Below are 15,149 nucleotides of genomic sequence, written 5' to 3'. Positions count from 1 at the left end.
GTGACGTTAGGGATAAACAGGTCTTGTATCCGTGGCAGCGGCTGAGGCAGACGAGCGGGGCGCTGGTTGCCGTGGACCAGGGAGAGGAGCTGCCTGCTGACGTCAGCCTGGACCACAGACGCTGCCGCTACGGGCTGGACAGGTAGGCCTTGACTCCGGGTCGGGAGACTTGGGCGGAGCCGGGGCGAAATGAGCCTGACAGGCCCGCGCCCTGCGGAAAAACAGTCTCAGGGCGAGAGAAACGTGGGAATTCCGCCCGGCTCTGGAAGCGGTTTTACCCCAGGCTTGGGCCTGGAACTTTACGGGCCGATACTCGCAAATGTTTTAGGAGGAAACTGCGGCTCAGATAAGTTCAAGGAGTTTATGTAGTGAAGACAGCCAGCTCTGTCACCCAGGCCTCCTTAACTTTCCCCACATTCTGCTGGTGGAGCCTGCTTGTTGCACCCAGCATGGATCCAGGGGAGCCGCCCTCATCTTCAGGGAGCTTAGTCTGGCTCTTGTGTCTAATATTCCTCAGATGAGCGTGTGGTGGGAGTTGGCAGAGAATCCAGTAGGTGGCTGTGAACCCTCTCCCTCCACTTTTCCCGTCTGACCCATCTCCTTCAACCATCCCCTCCAACCATACAGCTGGCTCAAGCCAGGTACCCGGGAATCTTGCCTGACTCTCCTTCATTTCTCCCCAAATCCAGTCAGTCATCCTTTACTAAGTCCTATCAACTCGACTTACAAAACATCTCAAATCAGTACACTTCTTCAGTTCCAAGCCTTGGTCATTGTAATAGCCTGCCCTGTTTTCACAGTCATTCATTCCACAAACATTTGCTGAGTGCCAGTTTGGTGCAGGCACCATTCTAGATGCTAGAGTTACAGGGATGAACAAGATAGGTGTGGCCTCACCCTCTTGTTCCCTCCAACACATTCTCCATCCTGGGTCAGAGGGATTTTTCTAAAAGGTATATTCGTTTATGCCATTCTGCTGAGAATCTGCTGGCTGCCCATTAATTATACTTATCCAGGCTCATTACTGCTGCTTTCAGAACCTCCACCATCCAGCTCTAGCTTCCTCATCCTCTTCCGCTCTCTCCCTTGCTCAGTGTTTCAACCACACTGTACTTTTGTTCTTGGAATGTGTTAAATTTTTTTTTATAGCCTCAGCGTCTTCACACATGCTTTTCCTTCTGCCTGGAATACCTCCTTCTCCCTTCAACTTGACAAACTTCTGGGCATCCTTTAGGCCTCAGCTTAACCGTCACTTTCAGAAGGCTTTTATGTACAAATTTTTTGTAATTTTGTTTCCATGTGAGTTACTTCCTCCTGCTAAGGCTTCACATAGGACCGTGTGCTTTTCCTCATACTATTATCACTATTTGTGATTATTTGTGTACTGTCTGTCCAGATGTCAGAAACTAAAGCATTAAAGCATTTTCTTCACTACTCTATCCCCAGAGCAGGGACCCAGTAGATGTTGGTGAATAAATGCACACCCTCAGGGAGAGCAGTGGTAGTTGAACTGTATCTTTGTGCCCTCAGGTTATTTGAAGCTTTCTAGACCAGCTGGTCTGATTAATCACCAGGTAGGTGTTAAATGCTCTGAGTATATGTGTAAATAGAACAAATAGGAAGACATATCTTTTTTAAAAGCCCAGTTATAAGGAACCTCTGGATGATTAAAATGTTTCAAAAAGCCTATTTATTTGTGTGGACTCTAGTGAGGCCAAAGGCTCTGGGCCAGTCATTCACAGCCAGGTATGCATTAGTTGGCCCACACAGTGTTGAAAGTGGGTTTTTTTTTTCTTACTTAAAATTTTTGAATTAGATACTTTCCTTTAAAAATCAGATTACATATATAAATCTGGATTTGTAGTCTTCTTGAAAATCAGTTCTGGCAACAGTGGGACTTAATTCTTTGAAACCATTGCTCTTCCTATGGTATACCAACCTTAGGCAGTCACTCTCAGAATCACCCTTTTCATAACAGAACTTCTCTAAGGAAGCTGGAAGGGAAACAGGTGAGGCTGAGGGAGGTGGGAGGGAAGGGCTCAGGGCCAGGTTGCTGTAGGCTTTGGAACACCTGGGGTTTTGGAATTGGTATAGCAGCCAAGACAGAGCATGTGCTCCCTTAGAGAGAGAGAGGGAGAGAGGGAGGGAGAGGGAGAGAATGAATGAGGTTTGAGGATGAGGATGAGGATGAGTTTTTCAGTGTTTCCTTCCCAGAATTGAGGCATTCTTTGGACCAGGAATGCAAGGTGACCTGGGAAAAGAAATCTCTGTTGGTTCTTTTGGCCTACAGAGAAAAACCCAAACTCTTTAGCTTAGCACACAGGGTCTTTTTGATCCGGCTCCATCCGACCTTTCCAGCTTCATCTGTCTTCTTTGCAGGATAGGCCCTTCCAGTGGCTTCAGACTCTTGTCCAGGCTGTTTTCTCAGCTTGGAATGCCTTTCCCTGGCCTTTTTACTTGGTGTGTCCTTGCTGATACTTCATTCTGTTTTGTGCTTTCTGCTAGAAAGACACTGACCCAAGCTTTGGGTCCCAGTTCAGGCACGTGTACCTGTGGCATACATTTTGGGTAGTATTCTTACACTTGGCTTCTTACTTTCTTAAATCTAATTTGTAATTCACTCACATTTTCTCTTTTACTTGCTTTTTGTGTTGTTCCAGTACTGTATCTGAAAAGCTTTTTCATGTCCTTTGGATACATTAATGGGGATAAATAAATAGGCTTATGGCTCACAACTTAGTTGACATGTCAACTCCCTCACCCTAAGTTAACTGCTGTGTTCTCCTCCAGCGCTTTGGTGATATTTCTGTAAAGCACTTAACAGTATAATTTTTCAGTGTACATGTCTGTCTTCCTCCAGCTGAACTCTGTGCTCCTCCAGGGCGGGCACCACGTGCACTCATCTTTACCCCCAGCATCTAGCAGTGTTGGCATGTAGTAGGCACTCAAGAAATGTGTGTTGAATGAACGATGCCTGTGACAAGCAGCTGGACTTTATTCTTTCCTGACCCTTGCTCCTATGACACACCTCCTCCTGGCTCCCCCTTCAAAGCAGAACTTCTCTTCTCTAGGGAAGCTGGAGGGAAACAGGTGAGGCTCAGAGAGGCGGAGGCAGAGGGTGGGGGGAGCCTTTGGAACACCTGGGTTTTTGGCATTGGTGTCCGGGGCCAGGAGTGGGGCTGGGCTGGAAGCATGCATTTCCTTGGGTGGCTGGGAAGTGATCTGGGATTGGGGCTGGTTTCTTTACAGCCATGGCCAAGGACATCCTGGGTGAAGCACGGCTGCACTTTGATGAGCTGAACAAGCTGCGGGTGTTGGACCCAGAGGTTACTCAGCAGACCGTAGAGCTCAAGGAAGAGTGCAAGGACTTTGTGGACAGTGAGTGTCATTTGGGGAGACAGGGTACCGCTCAGCTTTGAGCTGTTCTGGCTGTGTCTTCCTCTTCACCCCACCAGCTGACTGCAGCTCTTGGCCCTGCCACAGTGGAGCTGCTGGCTCCCAGGAGGTTGAGCCTGGCCTTTGTGAATTCTCATGTGCTACCTGCTTTGCCTACTCTCTTCTTATGCTCTCTTGTAGGTCCAGAGCACTAGTCAAAACAAATACTGTGATGGGGAGAGATGAGTGTTTATTTAGATATACCATCTCAGGAACCTTAAACTTCATGCGGGCAGGACCATGGCTTACAGATGGGAAATAGTTATATATTCATAATTTGATTTCTTGGGAGAAATACTGTTCTCAGTAGCAGACTTGCCATTGTTTGGAATGAAAGTTGATTGACTGGAGTTTCTACAGGCAGTTCAAAAGACTCAAATAGGTCTTTTTTTTTTTTTTTTTAAGCTGGATACTCGGGATACCTCCTGTCCCAGCAGCCAAATAAGCCCAGTGGCAGTGAATATAGAGCAGATTGAGCTAGAGCAGGGATTTCTGGGCCTTCTGGGAGCTCCATTCTATAGGCTGTGGAGAGAGCTTGACTGGCAAAAGGTGGTGTTGGTGCTCCCACCAGTCTTCTGATTGCTCTGTTCATGCTGTTCTACCATTTGGGCCTTAGTTTACTCTTCAGTAATGTGGAATTCCACCGTACCCAAGGAAATTGAAAAAAGCAAATGGGAGATTAGGTCCTTAAATGCTTTGAGCTTTTTGTTAGCTCTGGATACAGGCAGAAAGCTCCCACCCCAACATTAACTGAAATCTGTTGTCTTATCTGTGGCTGTCTAGAGGCAGCATTCCTGTCCTGAGTCAGTCCATTCATGAACATGGCCCTTTGTGCTTCCTGTCACTCCTGGGAAAGCAGGATGGGTTCCCTCCAGAATACTGGCCCACCAGGAGCCTAGTCTGAGCTAACAGCTACTGGCTGGCTCAGTGGGGACTCAGGGTCCACCTATGCCCCAGTCCCGCTCTGGGCACCTGGCCACCCTTCTCTAGGTTTGGACCAAGGCTGGTAGACACTAAGCTTTTTTGACACAAATTAGGAGGGGCACTTTGCTCTGTCTTTTCTCTGTAAGGGAATGCTGAGGGAGAATGGTGATGCTGAGAAAATAAAACTTTTTTTTTGTCCTTCCCCCAAAAGAAATTGGCCAGTTTCAGAAAATAGTTGGTGGTTTAATTGAGCTTGTTGACCAACTTGCAAAAGAAGCAGAAAATGAGAAGATGAAGGTAAGATCAGCATATGTTTTGTCCAAATCTTGGCCTGAAACCCTAGCCTCTCATCCTTCTGCCTTTTATTTTTTTGGGGTGGGGATTGTTTTATTTAATTAAAATAAGATTTTAAATACCAAGTTCTGTACAAATATTGAATTATGCTGTATACCTGAAACTAACATGTCAACTGTACCTCAATTAAAAAGTAAGTAATTCTTGGTCCAATTAACCTATTTTTTAAAAATAGTTTTATTGAGGCTTGATTTTTATACAAGACTCATCTATTTTTAAGTGTGTAATGCAGTGATTTTTAGTAGTAGTATAGAGGTGTGCAACCATTACCACAGTAGTTTTAGAACATTTTCATCACCCAAAACCATTCCTTTCTGCCTCTTTGCATTCAGTACCTTCTTGTATTCCCAGCTCCAGGTGGTCATTAATCAGTGTTCATCTCTAGATTTGCCGTTTCTGAACCTTTCACATAAATGCAGTTGTACAGTATATATAGTCTTTGTGCTTCTGGATTCCGTTGTGTTAAATTTTTGAAGTTCATCCATGTTGTAGCATCTATCAGTAGATTGTTCTTTTTCACTGCTGAACTAATATTCCGTTGTATGAATTTATTACATTTTGTTTATCCATTCACTGGTTGATCAGTTAACCTACTATTGAACTCATATGCCAGGATACTTTCAGTCATTGTTTCCTTTAATCTTTTTTTTTCCCTTGGTGTGGGGGGGTAATTAGGTTATTAGGTTTTATTTGTTTTTTAAATGGAGGTGCTGGGGACTGGACCCAGGACCTCGTGCATGCTAAGCATACAATCTACCACTGAGCTATGCCTTCCCCTCTAGTTTCCTTTAATCTTCATATCATCACTGAGATAAGTGGTTTATCCTCATTTTGTAAATGAAGGTGTGCAGTGTGGGTGACTCGGCAAAGGACACAGGCTAAATGGCTCTGGGGGTGCTCCTAGGTCTGCCTCAGAGCTGCAGTCTAGTTCTCACTGGGCGCTGTGGGATCATGAGGTTAAACTTCCTTCTGACTTACTGAAAGCTCTGGGGCTCAACCTTTCCCCTGCTGGGCACTGAAATAGCCCCCAAGTGTCCCTTCCCCAGTTGAGGAGTTAATGCTGAAGATGTTTTTAGTGAAGCCATGGCCTTCTTTGGCAACACTGTTCTTCTAGGCCATTGGTGCTCGGAACTTGCTCAAATCTATAGCAAAGCAGAGAGAAGCCCAACAGCAGCAACTGCAGGCACTCATAGCAGAAAAGAAAATGCAGCTTGAAAGGTAAGAATTTTTGATGTAAAGCAAGTTCTTGACTCAACTGTGATTTTATTTTTCCTTCTTGAACGGTCACCTTGTCCGTATTCTTCATCATCGTTCTCCCGGGAATAGTCTTGTCATCCTGATTTGAAGATTTTAAAAATAAAATTACATTTGATGGGAAGAAAATTTAATTTCAAACAACCTCTAGTTTGAGGGCATGAAAGCACAGGTAGTGTCTAGAGTTGGCTGGCTCTCTGAAAGGAAGACTCTCAGGGCTAGAGGCTTTCCAAGGGTGGCCCCAGGTAGGGCATTGCCTCTTACTTTTTTCTTTCTTGCCCTCACTAACTTCATTTTGAGCTCACACCATTTCTTGGAATCATCTAAATCACCCATTCTTCTGTAGAAGAATTAAGTCCATGGTTTATTTCATCCATTTTTCTAACAATTTTGTTTTTCAGGTATCGGGTTGAATATGAAGCTTTGTGTAAAGTAGAAGCAGAACAAAATGAATTTATTGACCAATTTATTTTTCAGAAATGAACTGAAAACTTCATTTTGTAGCAGGAGGGCAAAAAAGAAAAAAGAAAAAAAAAACCCATAACCCCAAATCAAAAAACCCTCTGTACCATTCCAGTGACTTATGACCCAGTGTGTTGTATAAGGTGTGTGAAGAATGCAGCAATAATAAATCAAATCTGAGGGAGCTTTTTTCAGATGTCAGTGCATCTGCAGGTGAATACCCAGTGGCCATGGTGGTCCAGGTCCTCACCTCTTGCATTCTCAGTCTGAACTGAGCAGTATGTGAACTTTTTTTTTCTTGGTAAATTTACAAAGCTTTGGAAGCAATAAATTATTATTTTCAAATGGCTTGATCTACCTCTTTTCCTGATACCCTTGAAATGTACAGTTAACCCTTTATAAGAGAACCCTGCCCTCCCTAGCCCCTAGTCCACAAAATAAACCAGGCAGTGGTCAGCAGCTACTTTTATTTGGACCAGACACACGAGTCAGATGATACTCCCAACAATCAGACCGTTAGGGCTTCTAAACCAAACAAAGAGAGGTAACTAACCAGGACCAGTGCCTACCATTTTCCACGTGCGTTCAGTCTTATTTTTTGAGTTGGCCTTGAGTACAAATTTAGAGAAAGCTAATAAAATACCAAATACTAATGTGAAGAGAATCTATATGCACACATTGGACCTGTCATGCCCAGCCCCGTCCCCTTTGGGAACAAGACAGGAAGGAATTCTTAAAACTATTAGGGTGGATGAAGTTATTCAGTAAGAAACACATCTCCAGATCAGGTTTTGAGACATCAGACCTCAGAGTAAAGCAACTTATGTTAGGTGGTCTCTAAAAAGTAACAGAAGACTAAGGTCTGGAAAGAGGATAAACAAGGAGACTAAAAAATCTCTTCTTGGTTACGAGAGCTGGAGCTGCGGATCAAGCCTGATCAAGATGACAACCTCCCCAAAGCACTGAGACTTCATGGCAGAGCTCATGGGGAAAAAACCAGTGGGAAACCTGGCCGGGATTGGTGAAGTCCTGGGCAAGAAGCTGGAGAAAAGAGGCTTTGAAAAGGCCTATATGGTCCTTGGTCAGTTCTGGTTCTAAAGAAAGATGAAGACCTCTTCTGGGAATGGCTGAAGGACACGTGCGGCGCCAACGCCAAGCAGTCTCAGGACTGCTTCGGGTGCCTTCAAGAGTGGTGCGATGCCTTCTTGTGATGCTCTCTGGGGAGACCCCGATCCCTAGCCCCAGTATTGAGTCTCCAGAGTTTGCAGTCAAGTGAGGACTCCTCCGTCTTCTACAAAGGAAAAGATTGCTGTTGTGGTCCACACCTCCAATGCACTCCAGGGTCCTTTGGGAGTTCTCTCCCATCACCATTTCAACTTTTTTGGAGTTCTCACTCTTGCTTGCATTTCCCTTCTCTCCCTGCCAATTTCATGTCAGCAATTACCAGCTTTTCTGAGTGGATGCCTGGTTCCTTCCTTCACACTCACCCTCACCTCTGGTCTGTTTTATGCCATTTGGTCCTCTTTTTGGCAGAACAGTTACTGTTCTTGTAAAATTTTTTAAATCAATAAAGACAGTGGCTGTCAAAAAAAAAATCTCTTCTTGTGGGATGACCTTTTTAAGACAAATAATACACCTTCTAGTCTGACCCATTTCTGACTTAGAGTCTCACTAGGGTTGAACCTTAAGGAAAACTAAGTTTAAACCTCTTATAGACTATCTCCCCACCACCTAGGAGTGGGGGCAAGAAAACAGTTTTTAGTGAATAGTAAAGAGGCATAATTTCAAACTTAAAAATGGCCTGAAACATCCCACTGTTCATTTTGCTGATTCGCGACATGCTGTAGACCCCGGAGTCAAGGTTTAGTCACACGTAGGTCAGAAAAGTCATGATACATGCCAAGTAGGCCATGTTTCTTGGAAGTTTATCTAGTTTCTGGTCTGGTCCTGCCTTTAGTAATCCTGCAAGGGAACTTGGGCACACAGCAAGTCCTTTGGCACCACTTCCCCATAACCTGGCCCACACCCTCTGCCTGTCCTCAGGTGATGGGTCTGTTTGTGCCAGTGCCCTTGGAAGGTGACAGTTTGATATGCCTCCTGCTGGTGTCTTGCTCCTGTGTGTTGCTGCTGGTGTGTTTCAAATACTATTGAAAACCTGGGTTCTGAGCAGTTTTCCTGGTACAGCGTCAACAGGAAACTGCCCTGTGGGCATCTCTTCCTGGGGCCCATGGTTCTCATTTTTTCTTTATTTTCTCCTTGTAGTAGGGGTTCCGCAACAGGAAAAGCAGAAGTATAAGAGGGATGAGAAAATAGGGAGTGTAGACAGATACAAGGAATAGTCGTTCGTGGAAAGTCTTAGGTCCTAGTCCTTTGAAACAACTGGCTTTGGAGAAGTCCTCGAATAGAAACGTGGAGAGGATTGGTATCAGAGCTGTCATGGTGTGCACCGAGTAGATGACTGCAGGGGTGCGGATCCACCTACAGCCTCCTGAGGTCGTTGTGGGGGGAGAGAGAGAGAGAAGCGTCAGGTCTGCTCGTGACTCCAGGGATGCCCACAACATCCTTCCCCATCTCTGCCTGCTCCTTCAGCTGAATCATTCTACCTCCATTTCCAAGTGGAAACCAATGGAAAGCTGGATGCGTTATAATAGTGCCTAACATGCAAACTTACATGACAGCTGGAGGCCTAGCGCACTGACTGCCAAAGAACTAAGGGTGGGGGCTGGAATTTAATTCAGAAAAACTGGGGCAGTAAAATGGCCATTACCAGTTAAACCTGGTTGGTCTACAGTGCAATGGTGCTGGGGGCAGACGTGCCAGCATCATCTGTTAAGTAATTATATAGCGGTGAGAGGGATCAACAGATTCTGCTGAGAGAGGACTGGGGGGCTCCAGTGGGACATAAGCTGTACAAGCTTGGTTACCATGAACACTGGTATAGCTGCCTTCTTTATAAAAGCATTAGTCTTATGGGACACTTAAGGATAATTTTTAAATGAGATGTTGAACCATTTAGGGATTAGCTTAATGCTACTGCTTACAATCCAGTATGATACTCCCAAAGCAGAAAAATAAAAGCCAATAATAATAATAATAATAAATTTTGTAGGGGGAAAAACAATAAAAAGAAACAAGTTCAATCTTTAAAGTAGCCTCAGGTTTCATGTGTAAGAGGTTTCTAGTCGACTGAGGCAGCCCTGCAGCCCAGCTGACCAGACACTAGCCTGAGCCACATTAACGTCTCTTAACAAGATCTACCCTGGCCATTCCCAGCAGATTGTCTGTCTCCTTCCAGGGACCACTCCCCACTCCCAAAAGATTTCTGGCACCTGGTTTCAGGGCAAAAATGGGATCTCCCCACCATTTACCAACCTTTGAAGAAAGCATATGTTGCAATGGGGAAGAAAGGCAGCTGAAACACCAGCTCGCAGAACAGGAAAGACTTAAACCACATTGGCGGGTTCTGCAGCAGAGGGTCTTTGAACTCCTCAGTGTACCACTGCCGCAGGTTTCTCAGCTGGGAAAAGAGCACGCACGATGAATATGGCCACCGGGCAGTACAGGCGTCACCAGCTCCAACCCACTGGAAGAGTCATTCATTACCCAGGCCCCTTGGCAGCAGACAGCACACCCAGCTGGCTTTTGTGCTACCCAGCGTTTGTCAAGAGCAACAGTATCTGGCACTTAGTAGGCTCTTAGTTTGCTGAACAAATACATGGATGTGACTTATCTGCCAACATCATTCTTCATAAAGAAATGACATGTGAAAACCATCCTGATATTTGTTCTTTCACAATAGCAACTGCACAGCAAACTCCAAGGGCCAGATTGCCTCAAATACAGAAATGAATTTCCTCATCTTTTTTGGGGATGGGATGGGAGGGAGGTAAATCTCTGTGAAAACCTCTGTGAAGATGCAATTTTAGGCAATTTGAATAATCCCCAAATCTCAAGTTCCTCATCATTCTTAACCCCCCTAGTTCTAATTTATTTTCTCCTTTTAGGAGACCAGTAGGATATTTGTAGAAGAACAAACTCTCCCCTATACCATAAACTATGTAGCTTCTAGGTTATGTCAAGGCTGGAGAGTTAGTGGTCTCAGTTCTAGCTTGGGCCCCACTTTCATAATTACACTGTCATATCAAAAGATACAGATCCATGTCGATGTGGCTACAGGCAGGGGAAGGAAGCGGGAGAATTTGAGGCTGCCTAGTTTGTGCTCTTTTATGAGCCCAAAGCCTCCATACCATGTAGACTACTGTTAACCTCCTGGAGACAGCATCTTAACACACCTGCCTTCAAAGCCAAATATATGTCTTGTTATTATGATAAATCAAGATAACTCCCAAGATAAGAATTTGGCTTGCAATGGAAAATTCAAAAATATTTTTCCTGCTAATTTTTCATCTAAAGATAAAGGCTCACAGTTGTGAAATACAAGCCTCTTTGCTGTGAGTGAGCTTTAAGCAAATATCCAGAAACCAACATTCTGTTAGCATAATATTAATTACAAAAAGGCCTTAGCTAGATAACCAATTTATTGACCAAATGATCTTTAATTTGTATTTGACTTGAAATTTAAATTCACAGCAATATCCTTAGCTTCTTCCTAAGCACTTTTCAGGATGGTAATGTGAAAATATTCACAAAGGTTAAGTCATGGCACCTCTCCTGGGCTCTAGTTCCATACCTGTAAAACAAGTGACTTGGACTAAATGTTTCTTAAGATCCTTTTTGCTTTCTAGATTTACTTAAAACAATTACTTAAAATTTACTGTAAAAAATCCTGGAAGGAAGGAACTATTTTAAAAGATATACTGCAGAATTAAAAAGGCATTCTGGTTCATTTGAACTTCATTTTCTATTTAATTTGTATACATTCTCTCTGATCCACCCATTTCATAAATCTAGGCAGATTTGTACAACAGTGTAATTTCTAAGGGCTGCAGGATGATATTAGCAAAATTTACGATCCAAGTGACCCTTGAACAACACGGGTTTGAACTGCACAGTTCCACTTACATGCAGATTTTTTTCAACAGTAAATACTACAGTACTTTACAGTACAGTACTGTGGCTGGCTAAAATTTGAGGATCGGGAGGAACTGTGGGTATATGGGGGCTGACTATAAATTATACATGGATTTTCGACTGTGCAGAGGGTCGACGCCCTTAACCCCTGAGCTGAATGAAGAGCATTGGGACCTGGGGATAGGGTGCCTAGCTCTGGGCTAAACACTTCACCTCACTAAGCTTGTTTCCTGATTTATAGCACTTACTTCCCTGTTGGTCAGATGAAAGGAGTTAATGCTTAGTCTTTAGAACAATGTAAATGTTCTAGCTAGCACATAGCAAATGTTAAGATTACTTAATCGAATGTAATTAATATTTATTTGGAGGAGTTCAAATTTAATCCTATTAAAATCTCAGCACGTGAGTGATCTTTCATAAGAATTATTCTTATTAGGTAAGACCCCCAAAAAGGTAATAAAACTCTTTCTGTGTATATGTGACTCACATTTGATTCAATTTACCACTATCATCCATTCAAGTCACCAGCCCTATGCACAAGGATTTCTAAACCAGAGTTGCTACTGAACAATCTTGCACTCCTCTACCTTAGAATGAGTGCAGACTGGTTTCAGGCCTAGATGCTCACCTGTTTTTCCTTATTTTAACAGAAGCAGTGCTACCCAGCTGCACGCGGCACTACAAATGCTTCCCATCCCCTCTGTGTTCTAATCCAAACTGGTTTTACTGTTTCATACTAAGGGTTTTTACAAGTATTGATCTGGTTCAAACCAAGACAGATATTTGTAAATTTTAGCTCAATCATTATGTGATCTCCACAATCTTTTTAGTTCTAGGGGAAAACTCCTTCTGTTTAGGGAGGAAAAACACAACAGATGTTAAATTTCAGCACTTTTTCAAAGAGAATCTGAAGATAACTCAAGGCTTTTATTCGCGATATTTCCCCATACAGAAGCAACAAAACCATCTTTGCCCACCCAAAGCACCAGGAGTGAATAAAGACACAGGCATCCCAAGCCGGGATGCCCCTGTGTTGCTAAGGCCTTCAAACAGCATCAGGCAGACACATGAAAACACACACACACACACACACACACACACACAGTTTCTGGTAAGAACCTGCCTACATTGGCTCTTGATCTTTTACAGTAAGTCAATTTAAAAAAAATAAAGCTGAGAAAACTTTACCTAATCAAATATGTGAGTTTAAATGGGTCTTTATGATGCTGGACACATTTAATTGTATTTTGTGAGTGATCAGCAAGGAACTTGTGGTAATGGCACATTCAGAAAAGATAGGGAAACCAACAGCTGTTAAGTCTGGACTGGCTGGCTGCCTGGAGTAACGTAACTGCCTAGTATGAAAGGAACTCATAATGTCAGAGACTAAACAGGTAGTGTGCCTGAGTTCTGCTGGCCAGCAGACTGCACAGACATGGCTCTCCTTTCTTCAAGGCAGCTAATAGCCACTGCAGAGCTGTGACAACCTGTTCAGAAAGATCATGTACCACCTGGGCCTATGTGGTAGGCTGAATAATGGCCCCCAAAGATATCCACATCTTAATCCCTAGAACCTATGAATGTAACCCTGTCTGGCAAAAGAGACTTTGCAGGTGTGATTGGGTTAAGGATCTTGAGATGGGAAGACTATCCTGGTTATCTGGTGGGTCCTAAATGTAATCACAAGTGTCCTTATAAAAGCAGGGCAGAGGGAGATTGGACTAATGAAGAAAAGGCAGAAAAGTGACAACAGAAACAGATAATTGATGTGATGTCACCACCAGCCAAGAACACCTGCAGCCACCAGAAACTGAGAAAGGCAAGAACAGATCCTCCCGTAAGACCTTCAGAAGGAACCAGCCTGCAAGACTCATTTCAAACTTCTGACCTCCAGAACTGAAAGAGCTTAAGGTTGTGTTGTTTTAAACCACTGTATTTTTGTAATTTGTTCTGTAACAAATAGGAAACTAATACCCCCTGTATCTGTTTGAGCTTGTAATTTAACCCAACTCTCTTCTACTTGACAATCGAAGCTACAGAGCCTTGTCTTGCCCAAGACTCAAGCAGTTCATGGAAGAACAGTTTCCAGACTGTGGGCCAGTGCTGTTGCCACACACAACCCAGGAAAAGGTAGGTCAAAGGTCTTCCCAGTTATGCTTGGAGCTAGAAACAAACCAGACTATGGAGTCTGCAGTGGCTCTTAACCTTTTTGGGAGGGTCGGAGCCCTGGAAAAGTTGATGGAAGCTACAGAAAACACAAGACACACACAATTTTGGAATATCCCATTAGGGGTTCACAGACCTCAGGCAAAGAACACCTGCTCTGCAGAGAAAAAGCATTTAAGGAAAAACAAAGGCAAAACCAAATCTTTAGGTAGACAAGTCAGCCGTGCCCACCCTTCTACAGTCTAGAAGCGCAGAACTGCAGACTGGAATCCTGGGATAGAAGGTTATAGGGTCCAGACATGAAAATAAACCGTAAGAAATAAAAAGCATTAAAGCAAAGTTTGGGGTAGACAATACTCTCCAAAAACCAAGAAATGGGGCTTTTCGCCTGTTTCTACCCAGGTGATCATTCTTACTCAAACCCAATTAAACATGCTGATTTGAAAAGGTGTCGTCAATTTATTTCTGAGCTTTGGAATTTGCTGGATCCTAATCGTGAAGTAAGGACGCCCAGCGGGTGTCTTTTAGCCGGTCTAATTCTACTTGCATTATTTCTCTGGGATTAGTCGGTATTTTAAAGCTCTCCCAAAAAACACAATTTTAAAGCAAATCCAACATATGACTGGGGCACTGGTTCATCCAGATTACTTCCCTCAAATACCGACAACTGATCAGAGCTGGGGTATGAGAGCCTTAAACTAACCCAGGGAAGAGCTGTCTTTAAAAGACGCAAAGTGCCCACAGAAGCCCAGGGGAAGCTGCTGGGAGAAACGAAGAAAACCTCGAGGAACTAAGTCGAATTGACCGGTAAGGAGGGGCCGCAGCGCCGGCAGGACCCCAGGAAAGCGGAAGGGAACCCTGACTGGGCGAGGCGGGGGGCGAGGCCTGAGGAGGGGAGGTCACGGCGCCGCCGGGCGAACCGCTGGCCGAGGGGCCCCAATCTCGGCGACCGGCGGCCAGGACCGACGGAGCCCTCACCTCGACGGGGTAGAGATCGCGCGGCAGCAACGCCTGCAGGTCCATGAGGAGGGTGATGGGGATGTGGGTGAGGAAGTAGAAGCCCAGCAGCCACTCCAGGCCGCGCCGGGCGCCGAGACGCCCCATTATCGGTTGGTTAGGTCGGGCAGGACTCGAGGCGACGTTTCCCGGAACGCGACGTGGGAACAGGCCCCGGCTCGCGCCGTCTGAGACCCTCCTCCCGCCCCACCCGACCTGAGGGTGACGCCGCCGGCTCCCATTGGCTGAGAAGCGGCGCGCGTCCCGGGAGGGGCTGCAGAGGCGGCCCGCGGGCCGTTTCAATTGGCTGTGGAGAGTGCCGCGTGAGCGTGGGCGGGGCTGCTCGGCCGCCGCGTGGGACCACTCCGGGCGGTGGGCGTGCACGCTGAGCCGCTCTGCCCTCCGCCAGGACCGCCCGCCTCCTCGCCGGGACCGCGTGCGCGCTGGGCTCCGCAGCGGCTGCTCTCCTTGGCGCTTTCGCTCGTCACTCCTCCGTTCCTTCATTCCATCCATTTAGCGCTTGCGAA

The 15,149-nt window shown here is 45.1% G+C and overlaps 2 protein-coding genes and 1 pseudogene across 3 annotated transcripts; 2 read left to right on the top strand and 1 right to left on the bottom strand.

Moving 5' to 3' along the window:
* On the top strand, positions 1 to 8,010 carry IFT20 (intraflagellar transport 20). 2 transcript variants are annotated; one of them, XM_006211966.4, is made up of 6 exons: positions 1 to 142; positions 2,861 to 3,090; positions 3,250 to 3,378; positions 4,571 to 4,656; positions 5,828 to 5,931; positions 6,369 to 8,010. In XM_006211966.4, the coding sequence occupies exons 3-6, from the start codon at positions 3,252 to 3,254 to the stop codon at positions 6,448 to 6,450; spliced, it is 399 nt and encodes a 132-aa protein (XP_006212028.1). In that variant the 5' UTR covers positions 1 to 142; positions 2,861 to 3,090; positions 3,250 to 3,251; the 3' UTR covers positions 6,451 to 8,010. The 2 variants fall into 2 exon arrangements, with proteins under 2 accessions (XP_006212028.1, XP_015101335.1); XM_015245849.3 differs by lacking the exon at positions 2,861 to 3,090.
* TMEM97 (transmembrane protein 97) lies at positions 6,883 to 14,822 on the bottom strand. Its single transcript, XM_006211968.4, has 3 exons — positions 14,605 to 14,822; positions 9,802 to 9,946; positions 6,883 to 8,917 (listed from the first exon to the last, which is right to left on the bottom strand). The coding sequence occupies exons 1-3, from the start codon at positions 14,728 to 14,730 to the stop codon at positions 8,664 to 8,666; spliced, it is 525 nt and encodes a 174-aa protein (XP_006212030.3). The 5' UTR covers positions 14,731 to 14,822; the 3' UTR covers positions 6,883 to 8,663.
* Positions 7,372 to 8,079, top strand: LOC116283667 (barrier-to-autointegration factor pseudogene; annotated as a pseudogene).
* Positions 14,823 to 15,149: the final 327 nt, after the last annotated feature.

Source organism: Vicugna pacos, chromosome 16, assembly GCF_048564905.1.
Source record: "Vicugna pacos chromosome 16, VicPac4, whole genome shotgun sequence".
Taxonomy (NCBI): Eukaryota; Metazoa; Chordata; class Mammalia; order Artiodactyla; family Camelidae; genus Vicugna; species Vicugna pacos.
Note: the sequence above shows the minus strand (reverse complement) of the source record. Positions and strands in the feature narration are given on the sequence as shown.

Bases quoted from the DNA above. Each gene is read 5' to 3' on its own strand.
- TMEM97 (XM_006211968.4), bottom strand. From the start codon at position 14,730: ATGGGGCGTCTCGGCGCCCGGCGCGGCCTGGAGTGGCTGCTGGGCTTC. The intron at 9,947-14,604 runs GTGAGGGCTCCG...CTCTTTTCCCAG, and splicing joins GCGATCTCTACCCCGTCGAG to CTGAGAAACCTGCGGCAGTG. The intron at 8,918-9,801 runs GTTGGTAAATGG...CAACGACCTCAG, and splicing joins AACATATGCTTTCTTCAAAG to GAGGCTGTAGGTGGATCCGC.
- IFT20 (XM_015245849.3), top strand. From the start codon at position 3,252: ATGGCCAAGGACATCCTGGGTGAAGCACGGCTGCACTTTGATGAGCTG. The intron at 3,379-4,570 runs GTGAGTGTCATT...TTCCCCCAAAAG, and splicing joins GTGCAAGGACTTTGTGGACA to AAATTGGCCAGTTTCAGAAA. The intron at 4,657-5,827 runs GTAAGATCAGCA...CTGTTCTTCTAG, and splicing joins CAGAAAATGAGAAGATGAAG to GCCATTGGTGCTCGGAACTT.